The sequence below is a fragment of the Bos mutus genome, chromosome 17 (genome assembly GCF_027580195.1).
Source record: "Bos mutus isolate GX-2022 chromosome 17, NWIPB_WYAK_1.1, whole genome shotgun sequence".
Lineage (NCBI taxonomy): Eukaryota > Metazoa > Chordata > Mammalia > Artiodactyla > Bovidae > Bos > Bos mutus.
In genome coordinates, this window is record NC_091633.1 from 18,676,014 (window position 1) to 18,695,548 (window position 19,535).

The 19,535-nt window shown below is 50.4% G+C and overlaps 1 protein-coding gene across 4 annotated transcripts in view; it reads right to left on the bottom strand.

Moving 5' to 3' along the window:
• Positions 1–313: 313 nt before the first annotated feature.
• CAMKK2 (calcium/calmodulin dependent protein kinase kinase 2) overlaps positions 314–19,535 on the bottom strand; it is a 53,003-nt gene continuing 33,781 nt past the window's right edge. The window contains exons 8-17 of one of the 4 annotated variants that reach the window (XM_070386193.1): positions 18,304–18,325; positions 18,087–18,175; positions 16,818–17,017; positions 16,176–16,229; positions 13,233–13,306; positions 13,059–13,146; positions 11,837–11,965; positions 6,853–6,953; positions 6,311–6,353; positions 314–3,521 (exon numbers count right to left, since the gene is read on the bottom strand). In XM_070386193.1, the coding sequence (XP_070242294.1) occupies positions 3,357–3,521; positions 6,311–6,353; positions 6,853–6,953; positions 11,837–11,965; positions 13,059–13,146; positions 13,233–13,306; positions 16,176–16,229; positions 16,818–17,017; positions 18,087–18,175; positions 18,304–18,325 (965 nt within the window). In that variant the 3' untranslated portion in view covers positions 314–3,356. The remainder of the gene's footprint in view (positions 3,522–6,310; positions 6,354–6,852; positions 6,954–11,836; positions 11,966–13,058; positions 13,147–13,232; positions 13,307–16,175; positions 16,230–16,817; positions 17,018–18,086; positions 18,176–18,303; positions 18,326–19,535) is intronic. The other 3 variants (XM_070386194.1, XM_070386195.1, XM_070386196.1) reach the window with 3 other exon arrangements.

The following is a 19,535-nucleotide window of genomic DNA, read 5'->3' on the forward strand; positions in this document are numbered from 1 at the left end:
GTGCGATTTTCCAGGCAAGAATATTGGAACGGGTTGCCACTTCCTACTCCAGGAGATCTTCTGGATCCAGAGATCGAATCCTCATCTTCTGCGTCTCTGCATTGGCAGGTGGATTCTTTACCACTGCGCCACCAAGAAGACCCAGGGAGGTATTAGGACATGCTTAAATTAGGGACTTGCTGAGTACATCAGCCCTGACTCGGGCATTCAACTTTGCTGCCAGCCTAAGGAAGGCAAACAGACATGAGGACAGGCGACCTCAAGACCACTGACTTAAACAACCAAAAAAAAAACCATCCCCAAGAGGCCGAGACTTTGCACCATTTTGCTGTTTATTTCAAGTTTACAGAGAAGCTTAAACATTTGTGGAAAAACACTGAAGGCTTATTTTTTAAGTTCATGTACTTTTCAGTGATAAATACACAGTATTTAACTTTGTACACCTGATAAAAGGAAAATGCATAGTAGAAAGGATCAGGAATAAAACAGAAGCATCGGGCATGAAATCAACCACAGAATAGAAAAGTCAGTAGTCCCATGAAACTCAGCCTGTAAAGCTGGAGAGAAGATTGAAATCAACAACCTTGAAACCTTCCCTAGCACCTTGGAAGCGAGTGGAGGTCTTGGTTCTTCCCCCTGGTGACAAGAAGCTACCCTTTGGAAGATGGGTGAGAGCGACAGGTGGAGCCTATGTGTCTAAATTGCACAGTTCTTCGCCTCGTCCTGAAAGGCTTGGAGGACGAGAGCCCTGGCTTACGAGAAAGGCCAGACCAGCGGGTAGACGGCCTCTCCGGCCCCAAGTGCCAGCAAGGGGCTAGATAAGGCTTTGTGGGAGCCACTGGCCAGGCTGTGGAACAGATGGGGAAGTGAAACAGGGAGGAAGAAAGATGGATAGAGAACATGTGCTTCTTCAAGGCCACAGGTGCAGGCCACTGCTTGCTTAAAAATTGGTCCCACAGATGAGCCAGTAATGGAAGAGAAGGACAGGCATCCTTTTTTGCTTACCTAGAAAAGTTGCTCATATCAGCTTCTGCCCTTTCCTGACAGAGTTGGGTTTTGGGGAAAAAAATCAATGTTTGTGCTCTAAGGAGTGTAGACAAACCCCAAGAGTCTGCACTCCAAGTAGCTCTAATGCTTTTTGTTACAGCCCTCTCTGCTTATCCTTTGCTCAGTGGGGTGGTTCTTTTCCACAGCTTTCTTTGGTGTGTCTTAGTGTTAAAAAAAAAAAAAAAATAGTAATGAAAATGGGCCTCCCCCAACCCACCTGCCTGAACAGTTCAGTGCCATCTGATCACTGGCTTTCCACATGTGAAATCTTCGACGGAGAGTTTCATGGTGGGAGAAATGGCATTGCCGATGCAGTTGTGTAAACACAGGAGGAGTTCTGCAGAGGCTCTGCATGCTACCAGCCCCGCCCCTCCGGGCGAGCCCCCCACTACCAGGTCAGCATCCACATGGACTAAGACGAAGAGCCGGCTGACTTGAACCACTGCAAGGTGCTTACTGCAAACTAACCAGACTCATTTGTTCCCAGGAGGGGTGGAGCCTGTAGATTTAAACAAGCACAGGAGGAAGAAGTACTGGATTACAGAAATAAAGAAAGCAGGCCAGAGGACCCTCCATCAGATGGGTGTCCTTGGCTCTAGGAAACCAGCCTTCTCTAACTCTGTACTGCTTATAAGGTAGAAAGAAGAGTCTGGCTAAATGACAGTCAAGAGCTTACGAAGATCTGTGGAAGCTCTGTGAACGCACTTGGCAGCAGACACAAGACCTGCTGCTCTGTCTCTGCAGAAAGGGCCCCTTTCAACAGGGATCAGCCAGAAGCTACAGGAGAGCTCATACTTCTGATCCTGATTACCGACACTATTTTCCTCAAGGCAGATTCCACAAAGCACTGGGAATCCCCCAGGCCAAGTCCTTCCAATTTTCCTCCCTCTTGAACTTCAGTTACCCACACGGGACCCTGGAAGAAGTCACACTTGAACTGCAACCAAACTTCCCAATGTTAGTTGGAAGTCAAAAACGTAAACTTTTTTCTTTCTGGACTGCTGGCTACAAAAGGGGACTTCCTGTGCCAAGCTCTGGTTGCCTTGGACCCGAGGACTGCTCTAGGTTTCAAGAATCTTCTCTAAAAGGGTATCCTATAGTTATTGTTTAGATCGTAACAGAGCTTTGCCAATAAGGATGATCATTTATGTCTCAGCTAAATGAAAGTACTTCTTAACTAGCCCTCCACAAACTGGATAACTGTTTGTTTCACTGACTATAACAATCAGCTACTGCTGAAAAAGAAAACAGAATCTTAGCAGCCTCTAGAATACACAGGTTATAAGCAAGCTGAGCTGCTAATATACAGGATAGATGTCATTGGCGCTAACTCTGATCATACACCTGAAGCCATGGGATAGCTCCTGGAAGCCCGAAATAATTTCTGAACTGCTCAAGAGTTCAGACTAGTTAGAAAATTGAAAGTATTTGTTGTTGTTGTTTACTCTTAAGCCATGTAATGTACATGGAAGTGTAGGATTTAATTTCACCCTGAAGTTTCTGTAATTTAACAGGAGATTGACTAGAGCCCCTTCAACTACTTAAGAAAAGTTTCAGCTCTGAGCGGCTGTCATAAACACACTCGTTCAGTCCTTGAGAGGAGATGTCCCACCATAACCACCAAATGCCCTTCTGGGAATGCAAAATCCGCACCCCAGCACCCCACCCCACCCCCACCAAGCTCTTATGTATCAAGCCCTTTCCGTTTTCCTGATTACAGCTCTACTCATTAAAAAATTTATAGTCCTTCTTAGGAATAAGTTGGGTCGAATCAGGCTGCAGCTACTGAGGGCTAGCCCTGTCCTGACCCCATGAATCCACATTCTAGAACGTGCCATGATTTGGGGTTTTGCACGAAGTCACACCTGCTCTTCCTCTCCCTTTCAAATGCAGCCAACTGTGGCCTCGGACCACACCACCAGAGTTTCCCGCCAGTTCTTCCTGATGTTCAAATCTCACACACATTCAGTTGGTATCTCTTAACACCATTCTGAGTTCACAAGGAAGGATTTTTGGCATAAAAACGTCTTAAAAAGCAATTGTCCCCCAATGCACGAGGCTTTGGGTCTGCAACTCCTCACACCCGCCCATTCAGCCAGCCAGCGGCCAAAGTCGATGTCATGGAGTCGTTTTTTTTTTTTTTTTTGTCCCCTTTAAAACAAGAAAGAAATCAAACAAACTAAAAACAAAACCAGAGATGACTGTCAAGGCTCTACACACGTGCTCGGTTTCCCGTAGGACATGCTGCTATGGAAACACAGGGCGCCGCCAGCAGAGGTGAGACGTGCATGCGCAGTCGCGGTCCGGCGCTACTCCATCACCTCGTCCGGCCGCGCAGGATGAGTGTGCTCTAGGGAGCAGGGGCCTGGGACCCCCCAACTCTCCACGCCAGGGCCGCCTTTCATGAGAGTACTTCCTCCTCCCCTACGGGGGCCGGTTCGGGGCCCTGGAGGCTGTCTTCGCTGCCTTGCTTCCTGCTCACCGAACAAAAAAACCCACATTAAGTCCTGGGCGACGCGGGCAGGGCCCTGAACCAATGTCTCTGGCAGTCCTGCACTGCCTGGACCATTATTTACTTCCGTTTTTAGAGTCTCTCCCCCTTTTTTCTTATGTGAAAGTTTCAGAGGAGACCTTGCATCCCTTTGGTAAATGGAAAACCAGCATCATGTGCCAAAAATAGCAAGGCATATAAACTATAAACATAGATGTGAACCTATGGGCTGACACCTGAAACCATAGCACAGAGCACAGGTCGTATGGGCTCCACACTGGGGCCTGTTTACAGAGAATTTAGGCATCTTCGCTTCCCCCGCTTTAGGCTCTAAGCTCTTGTGGGGCAGGAACCATACTGTCTTCAGTCTCCAGGTGTGTTTCATGGGGGACACGAGCAGGACCACCCGACTCGGCCTGGTACAAAGCCAGCCTTCAGGACATGGTTGTCAACAGAAATGTGCTGAGCACACAGGCCCAAGGGATGCCTCTGACAGAGAGAAGGGCCCTCATCTTGGCAATGTGTGACCAGAGCAGAAGAGACTAGGTTGGTGGGAAATGTCCCCATGTTCCCAAGAGGCCATACCCTGAAGTGTCCCCAGCTAGAGCTGCCTGGGGTGACGGATATGGGCCGCGTGATGGGAAATGTGAGGGAAAGTCCCTAAGGAGAGGCCCAAACCCTTTACCAACATTAAGCAAAGAATGCCTGTCCTAAGGACAGCCACTGGGCTTGCCACATAGGACTGGTATCTACTGAGTGCCTTTGGCCAGAAGGGACACTGCCCTGTGCATCAGGCAAGGGCATGATGTCCGTACATTCCTAGGAATAAACTCCTCTTTGTTTAAAAATCACACACATTGGCTATTATGTTTCTGCCAAAGAAGAGAGGGTCAAGTCTCTTGGGAGGAGAGATGTAATTGGATATCCAGTGAGGCCCAACAGCTGTCTGCTCATACCAGCTGGTCTCACTACTGACGGGCCATGGGCCCAAGGCCTCCAAAGACTGCCTAAGCCCTCCAAAGACTGCCTAAGCCCTAAGAGCCCCAGAGTGCTGGACTACTGGGACAAGCAAAAGCATCCACCCGTGGGCTAAGGGCAAGGGCAGATAATCCCCAGGTGCTTCTGGGATGGAGATGAGGGAAGAGAGAGGCAATAAGGTCTTTTGGGCCAATCTCAGTCTTTGGTGTCCTGTAACTTTGATCTCATTAAAAACAGAAGATGAAATAAACAGACTCGCACAAAAAAGGAAGCAAACCATAAAACAGGTTGAGAAGAGAAGGGACAAGTATAGGCCAGCCCATTAGGCTTCAACCTGTGACCTTGTAAGGCTCACACCGTTAAGTGGGGCCACCTCAACTCGCGGCTGTAGAGATGCTTGAGAACACCGTGGCAGGGACGGAGGCAGCCTTCCCAGGCTGTCCATGATCGGTTCTGAGGGCTAACTGCCGTTTTCCCTGCTCTGGAAGAGCATAAATGATCCACAGATGGTCTTCCTACGTTACTGTATGAGCACCTGGCTCCTATGGTGGCCAAGAAATTGCATCTCGTAAGCCAACTCCTAACAAACAAATGCCGCTTGCATAGGCATCGTTCAGGGCAGCATTATTCATGCGTGACAGTCCCCAAAGTGGAAAATGTATTCATCACCGAATGAATGGAGAGACAGAGTGTAGGTATATCCATACAACGGAATATGATCTAGCCATAAATATGAATGAAGTTCTGACACGTGCTGTACCATAGATGAACCTCAGAAATATTAGGCTGAGTGAAAGAAGCCAGACACAAAGGCCACAGACTGTATGATTCCATTGATATGAAATGTCCAGAATATGTCAATCTATAGAAACTGCAAGTAGCCTCGTGCTGGCTGGGGGATGGGGGAGTTGGGTGGTCAGAGACAAGGGTACAGAGTTTCTACTTGAGCTAATGAAAATATTCTAAAAGTGACTGTAGTGATGGTTACACAGCTCGGCAAATATATTAAACTCTATTGAGTTATATACTTTAAATGGGTGAAGTATATGGTATGTGACTTATAGCTCAACACAGCAGCTTTTGAGACTTAGAAATGATTGCCTGGAGCTCCCAACTGAGAATGAGGTGGTGAGATGGGCTCGGTGGGGAGAGTCCCAGGACTGCTATCCTGTCACAGGCACGGGGTGGGGAGTGATCATCCTGTCATCTCAGGCTTGCAGGGACAGAAATGCTCCTCTGTCCTGGGAGGTGCTAGGACAGCTAGGCTGGGCATGTGTTTGGAAGAGGATGGTGGACTGGGGGGAATAGGTCCAGATCCTCCTCCGAACCAGGGGAGCTTTCACACTCATTTGCAACAGGCTGGACGGGGACTTATTTTTTAGGTCTTAACCCATCAGAGAAGAAGGGGCAGATGCTGCAGGGCCTCAGAGGGGGAGTCCCCGAGCACAGCATGCCTGCTCTAGGCTCTGACCACCAGCTCAGATCAGGGGCGGCCTCGGCCCATGACATAGCTTCAAGGCCGTTGACGTGCACCGAGCCTAGGTGGGTGCCAGACTAGGTCTAAGACCCGAGTGAGTTCACAGGCATTCCGGGTGGAGCGCCATGCACCCGCAGCCCCAGCCCACATGCACGACCCGCCACCAGGTCCAAGCCCCTGGATGCCCCGTTTTCCTCCTGGGTCTGGAGGCCCCCGGCTGGATGGAAGGTCCGCCTGGGTGCAGATGCCCCGTGCTCTGCAGCTGCCCCCGCCCCCAGGCCCCGGCAGAGGCGAAGGCACAGGCAGGCAGGCGTTACCTTGGGCTCAGACAAGGGCTCACACTCCCTGGTTGGTTTTTTGCTGGAATCGCCAGAGGGGAGGGAAAAGGGAAGTGAGAAGGGACACTTGGCACCCACGGCATGCCTGTCCCCCAACCCCCAGAGACACTCAGACCCCGAACACCAGCTTCACGGAGCTGTTGCCAGGGTGGTCAGGAGCAGGATACTCCCCCTCACTGTGAGACGTTTTGGGGGGTGGTGGTCCCATGAGTGAGACTGGCCTTGCTCACTCTTCATAGGGCCACAATCCCACCATCAAGCATGCATTCTCTGTGGTCTAACAGCCTGATAATCAACCATTCTCCCACCCCTGTTAAAATGCATGTACCCCTGAAGAAAGATAAAAGTTCCCTGTCAGTCAAGGAGGCAGGCTGGGTCCAGGGTGGGGCAAAAACCAAAGCCAGCAGCTTTGCTCTGACTTCCCCAGAGAGCCTGGCAGGGCTGATCTGAGTCTGGACACCGCTGGGCCCAGAGATGGTGGGGCAGGGCGGCCTCCAGCTCCCCACCCCAGGGATACTCACCCGAGCAGGTTTCCAGGCGCTGACAAGGAACGCTCCTCCCGCCGGCTGCCCTCAAACGGGTTCCCGAAGGAGCGTTTTCGTATCATGGTCTTCACCAGGATCTGGAAAGGAGAGGAGGAGGCTCAGCCACCTGGGTGTGGGGGTACTCCAGGCAACAGCCTCCCTCGTGCCATAGCACAAGTCTCCCATCTTTTTCTCTTCCCCTCCCCTCATTCCCACCCACCTGCACACACACACCCTGCCCCCTGCCAGTTCCCAGGACTGATTGCTGATGGCGAGCCTTTGAGAAACATCCACCCAGGATACAGGAGCCAAAGCCATCACCAAGTCTCACTGGCCCACAGCCAGAATCTTCCACAGCTCCCTGGCTGTCAACAAGATAAGGTCTAAACTCCTCAGTCCGACATCCGGAGCCTGTCACAGCCTAGTCTCAGCCTACCCGACTGCAGGAGAGCTGGAGAGCCTGTCACAGCCTAGTCTCAGCCTACCCGACTGCAGGAGAGCTGGAGAGCCTGTCACAGCCTAGTCTCAGCCTACCCAACTGCAGGAGAGCTGGAGAGCCTGTCACAGCCTAGCCTCAGCCTACCCGGCTGCAGGAGAGCTGGAGAGCCTGTCACAGCCCAGTCTCAGCCTACCCGACTGCAGGAGAGCTGGCCTGCACTGTTTGTCCAGTGTCCGTGGTACCATCCGTCTCACCTGAGCCATCGCTGGACAGGCCCTCCTGGCCCGTCAACCTGTCTCCTCTTCAAGGCAAGGCTTTTACTGGCGGTGAAAGCCGTCTACAACCACCCCAACAGGCAACCAATTACTGCTTCCCAGGTATAATCTGAGAGGGAGGGGGATCACTGCACTTTTAATTTAAATGTAATTCACACAGCTTAAAATTTACCACTTTAAAGTGTACAGTTCAATGGTTTTTAGTATATTCACATCACCACTATCTAATTTCAGAACATTTACATCACCGCCAAGAGAAACCCAGTACCCATTAGCAGCCACCCACATTCCTCCTCCCCAGTCCCTGGCAACCACCAATCCACTTTCTGTCTCTATGGGTTTGTCTTTTCTCATTTCGGATAAATGGAATCATTCACTATGTAGCCTCTGGGGTCTGGCTTCTTTTACTCAGCAAGCATGATGTTTTCAAGGTCCACCATGCTGCACTGCTTTATTCCTTTGTATGGCCTGGTAATAATCCTTTGTGTGGATACACCACATTTTGCTTATTTGTTCATCCACTGCTGGATATTTGGACCATTTCCACTTTGGGGTTATTGTGACTAAAGCTACTATGTACATCTGTGTACAAGAGTTTGTGTGGACATACTTTCCACACAAAATGTTTTCATTTCTCTTGGGTGTACACCTAGGAGTGGAATTCTCAGATCATCTGGTAACTCTCTGTGTAACACTTTATGGAGCTGCCCGACTGTCTTCTACAGCGGCTGCACCATTCTGCAGTCCCAGGAGCAATACAAAAGGGCACTAGTTCCTCGGAGTCGGGGGGGGGGGTTCATTTTTGTTGAGGATGAGAAGCTTTGGTCCCAGTCTAAGGAGCTGAGGAGACATCCCAGGATACGGAGGGTGGCCCATCCACAAGTTGGTGTGATGTGAGGGCAAGAGAGGTCTGAGGTCCTGAAAGCCCTTCTAAACCTGAGAGGCACTGGGAGCCAGCCTGTCCACAGCCATGAGATGGAACTCTTTGGTGTCCCCCACCCCGCCCACCAGGAGACAGACAGGGTCTGCAGCTTGGTTGGGAAACACATGCCAGAGGAGGCGATCTTTGGGGAAAGGGTCACTACCCCTCTGTCACGTCCCTCAGCCACTGCTCAGCTTCCCTCCTCTGCCTCCCAGTCTGCCCCTCAGCGCATCCTTTTTTTAAAAAAAAAGTTAATTTGGCTGCGTCGGATCTTTAGTTGTGGCTCGAGGGGTCTTCACTGCATCATGTGGGATTGTTTGTTGCAGTGAGGACTGTTTAGTTGGGGCACTCGGGCTCCAGAGCATGTGCGCTCAGTAGTTGGAGTGCAAGGGCTTAGCTGCAGAAGCATATGGGATCTTAGTTCCCTGACCAAGGATTGAACCCATGTCCCCTGCACTGCAAGGCAGATTCTTAACCACTGGACCATCAGGGAAGTCTCTCGCCCTATCCTTTCTGAAACCCATATCTGATTCCCTCATGCCCTGACTTGGTATCTCTCACCCCTATGAGTTTGGAACTTAACCTGTTACAGGCCACGGAGCCATGGAAGGTTCATGATGCTTTTGGCTGCTGTCGTTCATGAAAGAATTTTCAAAGTGGCCTCAACACCTGTACGGCTCTGGCCTCCTTCCAAGTAAAGTATGATGTCTCGTCAAGCTGTTTCATATACTAAGCCTCTGGACTTTAAAAAAAAAAAAAGATTTTCATGCTAAAAGAGTAGGGGGAAGTGTTTTTTAAAACCACTGATTTACTAAAAGGTGGAAACCACCAAATGTCCATCAACTGATGAATAGTAAAATATGCTCTATCCCTACAATGGAACACTATTTGGCCCTAAAAAGGAATGACTGGGTACAATGTGGATGAATCTTGAAAACATTAACGTTGAGTTAAAGAACCAGACACAAAAGGCCATTTACTGTACGATTCCATTTATATGAAATGGCCAGAATAGGCAGGTCTACAGCAACAGTAGATGCCAGGGGTTGGGGGTGGTTGGGGAGGGAAGAGTGAGTGATTGTCAACAGGTATGGGGTTTCTCTTGGGGATGATGAAAATGTTCCAGAACTACAGACGTGATGGCTGCACAATACTATAAATGTATTAAATGCCACTGTATTGTTCACTTCAAAATGGTTAATTTTATATTACATGAATTTGACCTCAATTTAAAGAAAGAAAAGAAAAATGCTGAGATAAGAGAACGAAGGCCATACCCCTTGACAAGCACGCATGGTGCCTCACTTGCCAAGGCCCAAGCTCTGTGGTTCCTGGAACATTCGGACCCGTTTCGCTCCCCCAGTGAGCCTGGCCAGCCCTCAGGACCCAGCGGAAGGGGCTCCTACCCTGCGAAGCCTCCCAGTCCCGCCCCTCTCCCCGCTGGCCTGTCACTGTGTGGACACTCAGTGTGTGATGGCACCAGAGGGTGATTTTTTCCAGATTCATCTTCCTCAAGAGGCCAGAAGCCCTATGAGGGCTGGCACTGTCCCGTGCTCATCTCTGTAACCTCATGCCTGGCACACACAGCTGAAGCCCCCACGGCCTCCTTGTCCCCCAAAATTCAGTCTCCATGTGGGACCTTCCTCAGGCCAACACTGATCATGCCACTCCCCTGAATCAAATCCTGCAGGTGCTTCCCACACTTCTGGGACCAAGATTTAAATTTCTGCTGTGGCCTCAGGACCTGTGTGCTCTGGCCCCACCTCCTGTCCAGCCTCATGCCACCCTCCCTCCACCTCCTTTGCCCTGTTTCAGCTGCCCTGATTTTCTTAAGGTTCCTCGTGGGCCTTGCCACCTCCCAACAGAGGGTCGCTGCATTTGCTGCTCCCTTTTCAGGAACACCCCACCCTTTACCCTCTTGGCCTGAACACCCCGCCATCCTCTTAGCATACGCCTTCCAGGAGGCTTTCCCCAACCCATCACCTGGGCTGCATCCCCCCAGGAGGTTCCCCTCGCAGCCCCTCTGTTACTTGCACGTTTACTTGTTGGTTCTTTGCCCAGCATCTGCAGGCACCATCTTGGTTTTATTCACCTCTGTATTCCCCGCTCCCACCACAGGCCTGAGACACCACTCAGTGTTCCAAGAAGTGTTTCCTGAATAATCAACGCCTATTTCAGACCTCTAGGATCAGACGCCTTCTCCCAAGAATATTCACAACCAGGAACAGAATAACCCACAGCGGGTGCTGGGAGCCCGACGTCAGCTGCCTTCCCCACCACAGGCTCAGGACATGGGTGTGGTGGGCGGACGAGAAGGAGTGGGTGTGGGTGAGTGTTCAACAGTGAAGATCATGCAGAGGCCCCTCGTCGAGGAGGAGGAGGAGGAGGAGGAGGAGGAGGAGGAGGAGGAGGAGGAGGAGGAGGAGGATGTGAATAGATCCCCCAGGGCTCAGGTTCTAGAGGGAGAGAGAGAGTGTGTGGGGAAGCAGAGGGCGAGGTGCAAAGCTGGGAGCGAAGGAGCCAGCACTGGGGCTCCTAAGGTCACTCGAGGCTGGATGCAGTACCTGGTCCCCCCACAGAGCCCAGGGCCCTGCCTGTTGGGGCTGGTGTTAACTGAACACACCCAGGACTCCCGAGGTGGCCATGGTGAGGCAGCCCACTGGATTGCTCCCCTAGGACTGCTGCCTAACCCCTGGCCCCCTGAGGGTCTCCATCCTGGAGTCAGACACCCTCTGGGCACAGTCTTGGCAAGTGGGTGATTCTCTGAGTCTCCAAGGTGATTCTCTAGCTCCATCTTCCTGGATCAGGTCCCAAATTTAAGGCCATAAAAGGGGATCCAGTAGTCCCTGAGCAAACACCCCCCTCTAGGAGATGGGAAGAGTCACCCCGGCAGTTGCCCACACTGCAGAGATGAGACGAGCTAAGCCGTCTGCTCTGGGGACAGGAGACCCAGTAGGGGTAGCCCCTCTAAAGACACCGTGGCTCCAGCTCCCCCCAGGCACCTGCCCTGAGCCTTCTAAAGCTCCTCCTTCTCCCCTGGACAAGCTCTGAAAGCAGGAATTCCACAAAGGGCAGAACAATCCTTAGAGAGGGGCTACCCTGTTTAAGTAACCTGGGACCCAGCTGCAGAGAGAACTCAAGCTAGAAGATGCAGGGGCCACCTGGCCTGCTGTGTGACCAAGGCCCAGGGGCTGGGAGCTGTGGGTGAGAGGCAGACTTGGCCAATCCCTGACTCTCAGGCCCAACACCTGCTTCTCAGTTGCCTGCCCGTGTCCTGGTTCATCCCTGCCAGGCTGCCTGTGGCTCTCTGGCCCTGCTCTTGAGCAGCAGTTCATCCTGCCTTACCACGGTTGCCAGGCTGGGAATGTGTTTGACCGAATTCTCGACCTCCTCTTCGGTCACCTCGACCAGCGTGCAGTTCTCGTCCTCCGATGGCAGCGGCTCCGCCCCATGCCTCGTGACCCAGGGGTGCAGCTTCAACGAAGGACAGGAGGGGTGAGGGGCCGTTGCCACTGGCTCCCAGAGACCCTGCCTGTGAGCAGAGCCAGGGAGGGGACGCGGGAGGGGAGAGCCAGTGGCCTGAGGTCAGGGATGCAAGACAGCAGGCAAGCCAGGCAGAAGGTGGGGGTGAGCCAGGTGGGAGGAAACATGAGATAGATGGAGGGAGGGAGCCACAAGGCCAGAATGTGAGCTGGACTGGATTCTCCATCTCGCCCCGTGTCTTGGCAGAAGGGCCTGGAATTTGCCATCTGCCTTGCATGGTTGTCCAAGGAGCACCTATCACTCCTCTGCAACTCTCTCTGATGCCTGGAAGGCTCAGCTCAGAGCAGGCAGCATCCTTCCCATTTTACAGAAAGGGAAACTGAGGCTCAGGGTGGCACAGGGAGAACACTGAGAAGAACACAACTGGGAGGGGACTTCAGCAGAGGTCTGCCCCCCAACTACCTGCCCCTTGGATCCAAGCCTTTATCTGTAACATTTCGGGCTGCCCCCTCTTCAACTGCTAGTTAGCCGAGATGCCTAGTTCCCGAAGGAAATCTCTAGATTTCTGAAAGGTCCATGTGTGTGTACGTGGCTGCAAGGGATCAGTAGGGATCTTATCTAATGCTGTTCTTGCAACATAGCGGAATTGAGCAGGCGAGGGTCAGACGTAGATGGTCAAATTGCTCACTAACTTCCTCTTACATCCACTGTATTTTCTCAAAGGGATAGGAAGCGTCAAGGAAAAGACCCCAAGATTTCGGCAGCCACAATGGAGCATACAGAGACTCTGGTCTGGTCTAGGGAGGTAGAGGCCATCAGTTTAAGCCAAGTGAAGCAAGTGCTAGCTGCCTGGCTGGTAGCAGATCCCACTTCCACAATCACAGTGAACACAAGTCCCAAATACTCCCCGACCAGCTCCCAGCACCCCAGAGGCCACAGGGCATGGGAGGGCAGTGGTGCAGAAGAGAGTGTGGCACTGTAAACAGCGGAATGTGGGGCCTGACCGAGGCAGGGCTGAGCCAAAACACCCAAGCAGAGGAGATAGGCTGAGCCCCTGGCACACACCCCAAGGGGCAGCAGATACCTTGATCTCTGGCACCACAATCCTCGACTCAGGGTTCTTGTCCAACATGCGCGTGATCAGGTCCTTCAAGTCCTCGGCTATGTCAGGCCTTGGGGGAGGAGATACATCAAGGGTGGGAGACGTCACCAAGGGCTTGGAGAAGGTAGCGACTTATGGTACGTGAAGGATACTCACTGATCTGGAAATTCCAGAGCCTGGCTCTTGATCTTACTGTGTAAACACATGATCCGCTCGTCCATGAACGGGCACTGCGAAGAGAGGTCAGGGACACAGCGGCCATCAAGGGCTGGCACAGCTGTCCTTCAAGGGCAGGCAGCACTCCACATGGGTCACAGCAGAGAAAGAAACAGCCCAGCAGCCCAGTCCAGGGAGGAGGCAGTTCCTATTCCCCAGAGATCTAAAAGGACCAGGAGTATCTTTCCAGAAGGGTTAGAGCCTTCCTAACTACACTGGCTTTCCTCTGTAGCTGTGCTTTAATTTACCTACATAAAATGTTAGTCACTCAGTCGTGTCTGACTCTTTGTGACCCCATGGACCATAGCCCGCCAGGTTCCTCTGTCCATGAAATTCTCCAGGCAAGAATACTGGAGAGGGTAGCCATTCCCTTCTTCAGAGGATCTTCCCAACCTAGGAATTGCACCTGGGGCTCTCCCACTGCAGGCAGATTCTTTACCATCTGAGTCATCAGGGAAGATCATAAAGCAAAGACCGAAAGCAAACACTCACTTCACCCACCTGCCCTGTGAACATTAATAATACAAAGAAAAATACAAAAGACAAAGCAGCAGTAGCTGCGATTGATGAGGGCTCAGCCTGGGCCAAGCATTGTATTGAGGTTTCTCAGGACCAACATCTCATTTGGCTGTTACCTCTGCCTGGAATGTTCTTCACGCCAGTATCTGCATGGCTTGTTTTATTCCATCATTTAGGTGTCTGATCAAAGCTCAGCCTCTCAGGGAGGTCTTCCAGAGCTCCTGTCTAAAATGGACACCCACTCCACCTCCATATGATTTCTCACCATCACATGTCCCCTCCTGACATTATATTCTGTATGTATTAGGGAAATTTCCCTGTGGTCAGTGGTTAGGATTCTGCGTTCCCACTGCTAGGGACACAGGTTCAATCCCTGATTAGGGAACTAAGATCCCACATGCCACATGGTGTGGCCAAAACATAAAACCATATGGATTTATTCACTGTTTAATTCCTGCATGGGAATGTCAGCTCCAAGAAGGCATGGATTTTTGTCTGTCTTGCTCACTGCTGACACCCAGTGCCCAAGAACATCCCTGGCACAAAGTAGGGGCTCAATAAATACCTGGTGAATTAATGAATGCTTGAATTATTTCTGCTGATCCTCTCAGAAGCCATAAAATATAGTAAATACTGGACTTCCATGGTGGTCCAGTGGTTAAGAATCTGCCTGCTAATGCAGCAGACCCGGGTTCCATACCTGGTCCAAGAAGATCCCACATGCCACAGGGGAACTAAACCTGCGAGTCCCAACTACTGAGCCTGCACTCTAGAGAAGGCACACTGCAGCTACTGAGCCCACGCGACACAGCTAGAGCGCAGCTCCCACTCACCGCAACTAGAGAAAACCTGCGCACAGCAACGAAGACCCAGGGCAGCCAAAAATGAGTAAATAAATAATTCAAAAAATAGCAAATATTATTCTCATTTTACAGAAGAGAAAAAACAGAAGCTCAGAGAGGTGTCATGTCCTAGGAAGCATGAAACTGGTATTTAAGCCTAGACTGTACCCTGAAGCCTGTTCACACACCACCTCCTGGGTGACAAGGCGATCTTCTCACAGGGGGAAGGGCCTGACCCAGGAGGAGCTCAGGGATTGTTTTGGAAAAAGAAGCCTTTATGCAGGGTGCTCAAAAGGCTGCAAAAGGTCACAGAAAGTGACCTTGTCTACTCCTGTCCAAGGAAAATGATGCCATGAAAAACAATAACTTGAGATGTCAGGATTGCACAGGTGCATCCATTTGACAACTCAGTAAATAGTACACTTTTAACATCTGTAGATTCCCTGATGTGTAAATATTAGCCCAAAAGAAAAAAATGAAAGCCACAGATAGTGAGCTCTGGCAAATGACTGCACTCTGAAGCATACGTAAGAAGGTACAATTCTTACAACTTGACTACAGGATTGAAAATTTTCTAATCAAATGTTGGGTTGTGGGGAGATTATAAACTCCTTTACTTCTTCATGGGATCAGTTTCTTAAGCTTTCCTCAACAGGAGCATAATAAGCTCAGGAGAAGGAATAATTCTCATTTTTACTGCTCACATAATCAGTCTGAACTGTAGAATTAAAAATGCTGCTGCTGCTAAGTCGCTTCAGTCGTGTCCGACTGTGCAACCCCATAGACAGCAGCCCACCAGGCTCCCCCATCCCTCGGATTCTCCAGGCAAGAACACTAGAGTGGGTTGCCTTTTCCTTCTCCAATGCATGAAAGTGAAAAGTGAACGGGAAATCGCTCAGTCGTGTCTGACTCTTCTCGACCCCATGGACTGCAGCCCACCAGGCTCCTCCATCCATGGGATTTTCCAGGCAAGAATACTGGAGTGGGGTGCCATTGCCTTCTCCAAGAATTAAAAATAGAAGCCCCTAAATACGAGTAATATAAAAATAACAAAAGAACAACAAAATGAAGACAAACAGCACTCCCTAAATCAATAATGCCAAATGTTTTAAATCCCATTCCAATTCTATTCTTCTAACAACAGCTTCTAGGAACACTGTTGAGAAGAACATCAAAGCAGTACCAGGCCCAGAAAGAAAGACTGCAGTTATTGATTAGTGATGCCTATCTCCTGTTTAGAAGTGAAAAGAGGTGCACATTTGCTGTCCTTGATCTAAATTCATCAACTGTATTTACAACCTCTAGAGCCTCTGCCAAAACCCCGTTTTAGCAGGTTGTCTTTTCACAGATATGACTGCTATGTACAGCTATGTATATTTGGGAAGGCATACTTTTTCATATTCAGATCTAACTGTGGAAATAAAATAACTTTTAAATGAGTAAGTACTACCTCCCTGCAAGGGTAACTATTAGTCCAAGGGAGCCACCCACAACACCCAGGACACAGGACACCCCACCTTACCTGGCCAAACACAAAGCAGTACAGTGTCACACCCATGGCCCAGACATCCAGTGCCTGCAAGAAAAAGAGAGCTCAGTGTGAGGGGGCAAGGGGCAGTAAAGGGCATAACCTTCTTCCACCTGTCCAGGATCCAATCCTCCAGCTTTCCTTTGGGGAAGCATCTCTTTTTGACTGCTCAGACCATGGGAGTTTGAATAGGGCTGCTCCTGCCCATCAAACCCCACATGACTGAGCACATGATTCAGGCCTGGCCAATGAAAGCAACACTTTCCCCAGGCAGTGTGATTGGTTCAAGGATGGGCACATGACCCGGAACTGTCCAATCAGAGCAACACTTCGTCAGGCACAGTGATTGGTTCAAGGATGGGCCACACTGGGCCAATTACAGCCAATCCTAGGATTTTCATTTGAGTCCTACAGAAAGAAAAATGCTCTTTCCACTGAGGCTTGTAAACTGGTAGAAAATAGCCTGGAATTGCTAATGACGTTCACCTGGGGAGGAAACTAATTCAGGAAAACAGAGCTGAACCCCACTCCTCACCCACAGATCACTCTTTACCAGTGAGTTAGATTTTTGCCACTTACAACTGAAAGGACCCTAACACAGGCAGAATTGCATATCTCAGGCAGGTCCAAACCTACCTTCCCAGAGAAGATCTTCCGGGTTTCCGAGAGCGACTCAGGAGCCATGAAGGCCGGGGTGCCCACAGTGTTAGAGAGAAGGGCATCGCTGCCCTTGAACTCATTGCTCACACCAAAGTCCGCGATCTTGATGTGCCCATCTTCTCCCACCAGTAGGTTGGAAGGTTTGATGTCCCGGTGGATGATCTTCTGGTAGTGTACTGGGGGCAGGATGGGAGAGAGGGGACAGAGAATCCACACGAGGAGCTCCATGTGGCCCACACAGCCCAGAGACACAGGCAGGAGGCCCTCTGTTCTTCCAGGGTCCCAGGCCCTTCCCAGCCTTCCCCTCCCAAACCTGTGAAACACTCTCAGCTCTAAGAGTTAAGGGGAATGTCTCTAAGGAAGCTGGCCCATCCTCCAAAGTGAGGAGTGAAATACTGACTGCCAATAGTAATTGGTAACCACCTGCCACAGTCTAAGTCATGTGTGCATGGAGAGCTTTTGCTGAGCTTGGCTCCCAGCTAGAAGCCTTAAAACTTGTGACAGTCAAGCATGTTTTCATTTATTAACGCCACCTCACAACCTGTTCACCAAACCAACAATGACTGGAACAGGTATGATTTGAAGTGTGAAACACAGCAGGATTGGGACTTGGCTAACGGTTCCTGCCTGGGTGTCCGCCCATGGGCAAGGACAATCCTACAATCTGGAAGACCCAACTGTGTTTCCGGGGTGGTGATGATGATGATGATGATACTGGTAATAGGAGCAGCAGCTGCTTTTACTGAATGCTAAGTGTTAAGTGCTTCCCATTCACCCCATTTCAGTGTCACAACAATCCTGTGTAATAACAGGCAAAGGGTATGAGTCAAAATGTTTAACAACCAGTAGCAGAAAGGACACCCTGCCAATCAGAACACTGATGTCCTGGCTGATTTCAGACCTTGTGAGAGATATTTTATTCCCATTTTACAGATGAGGAACTAAGGTTCCCAGAGGTTAACAGGATCCCAGGGTTCCTGGGAATAAAGGGTGATGCTAGGAAATTAACAGTGCCTGGTAGAAAGAACTGGATAAACAGTCACTAACACTATTGCTCTTAGTTTTTCTGTGTGGCCAGAAGAAGGGTTTCTGCTTGGAGCGGGTGTCGCCATAGCTCAGGCAGCTCTGTTTCCTGCCCACCTCCCTGTGCTTCAGGAGGGAAGTAAGAAACCTTCTACTTTCCATCCACTATCTGGGAACACTAACCACCCCCTGGGTGAGAGTCCTCCTGTGAGCCCCGCTTACAGTACTCGATGCCTTTGATTAGATCCTGGAAGTAGAAACGGGCCTGGTCTTCAGAGAGTGGTTTGAGGGTGGGCACTTCCATCACAGGCCTGAAAGGTCGACACACACATGAAAAGCAAACCAGAGACGCCAGCCTTTGCCTCCTCCCACCACCTCATTCAGCTTTGCAGCTCAAGAAGCTTTGGGCCTCATACCTGCTGGGAATGGGGACACTCACCCTTGGTTGACCAGTTCAAACACTGTAGGATAGAGAAGGGGGTGAATGGTTACACTGGAAAAATGGAAATCCATCTTCCTCCCCTCCTCCCAGCTCCCAACCACCCCTAGAAACACTGAGAAGCACTGAAACTAACATGGGGGCTGGGGAGGGGAACAGTCCACTGAACCAAAACCACAGAAGGTTCTGCTTTTCTAAGTTCCCATCAGGAAGCTAGGGGTCAGAGATTTCTGGTGTCCCTGGGACCCCAGGCTGGCTATACATCTGGTCCTCAAAACAGCTGAGGACCCTCTGCCAGAGGAGACAAAGCAGGGAGACTGGAAACAGGTGGGGACAGCCTCTTTCATTGTCTTCTCATACCTAGGTGGGAGGGGGTGGGAGGGGAGTCCCAGGGATACGACTGATGCTAAACCATGTCCTGTCACTCATCCACGTCCTGAGCCAAAGACCTGCCAAAGAACAGGTCTAATGTGGATTTACGTGGACACAAAAGCAGCAGCCCTAGGGGTCTACTGAACCCTAGCAAAGTTTCAGTTCAAGAAACAGCAAGAACAAATTTCAATGACCCCTCTCACATTTTCCAAGCTGCTAGGCTGTGTCAGGCTACGTAAACCAAGAATTGTCGGATAATGTTGTTCCAGCTCTTTAGCACTCTGTGTCAGCTTGCGCTCCAACCAGTGACTTCAAATCAAATCAAGACTTGGAGCTAGAGGTGGGGAGGGTGATCTCCCTGCCACCTCAAAGGCCAGCTGATTCTGTTCCTCCTCAACAGGGCCTTTCTTGACTCACTACCTGCTAGCTTCCTCACAGCCCTGTGTATGTGGGATCCCCTACCCCACCATCAAGTATTAGATACACTACGTTTAGGGAATGCACAGGGTTTTTGTTGTTGGAGAGGGGCGGTATTTTTTGCATTTCTAAAAGTTGAGGTGAAATTTCAGAATATACAACTATTCCAAAGTGCATGATTTAGTGGTATCCAGCAGTCCACTGCCTCCAGGGCAAGCATCGCCTCTAATTCCAGCACATTTTCAGTCCCCTAAAAAGAAACCCTGTGCCCATTAGTAGTCGCTCCCCACACCCCTTCCCACAGCCCCTGGCAACCACTAATGTGCTTTCTGTTTCTATAGATTTGCCTATTCTGGACATGTCATATATATTGACTCATACAATATGTGACCCCTGGTAACATGCTTTTTCACTTAGCATGTTTTCAGAATTCATCCACATTG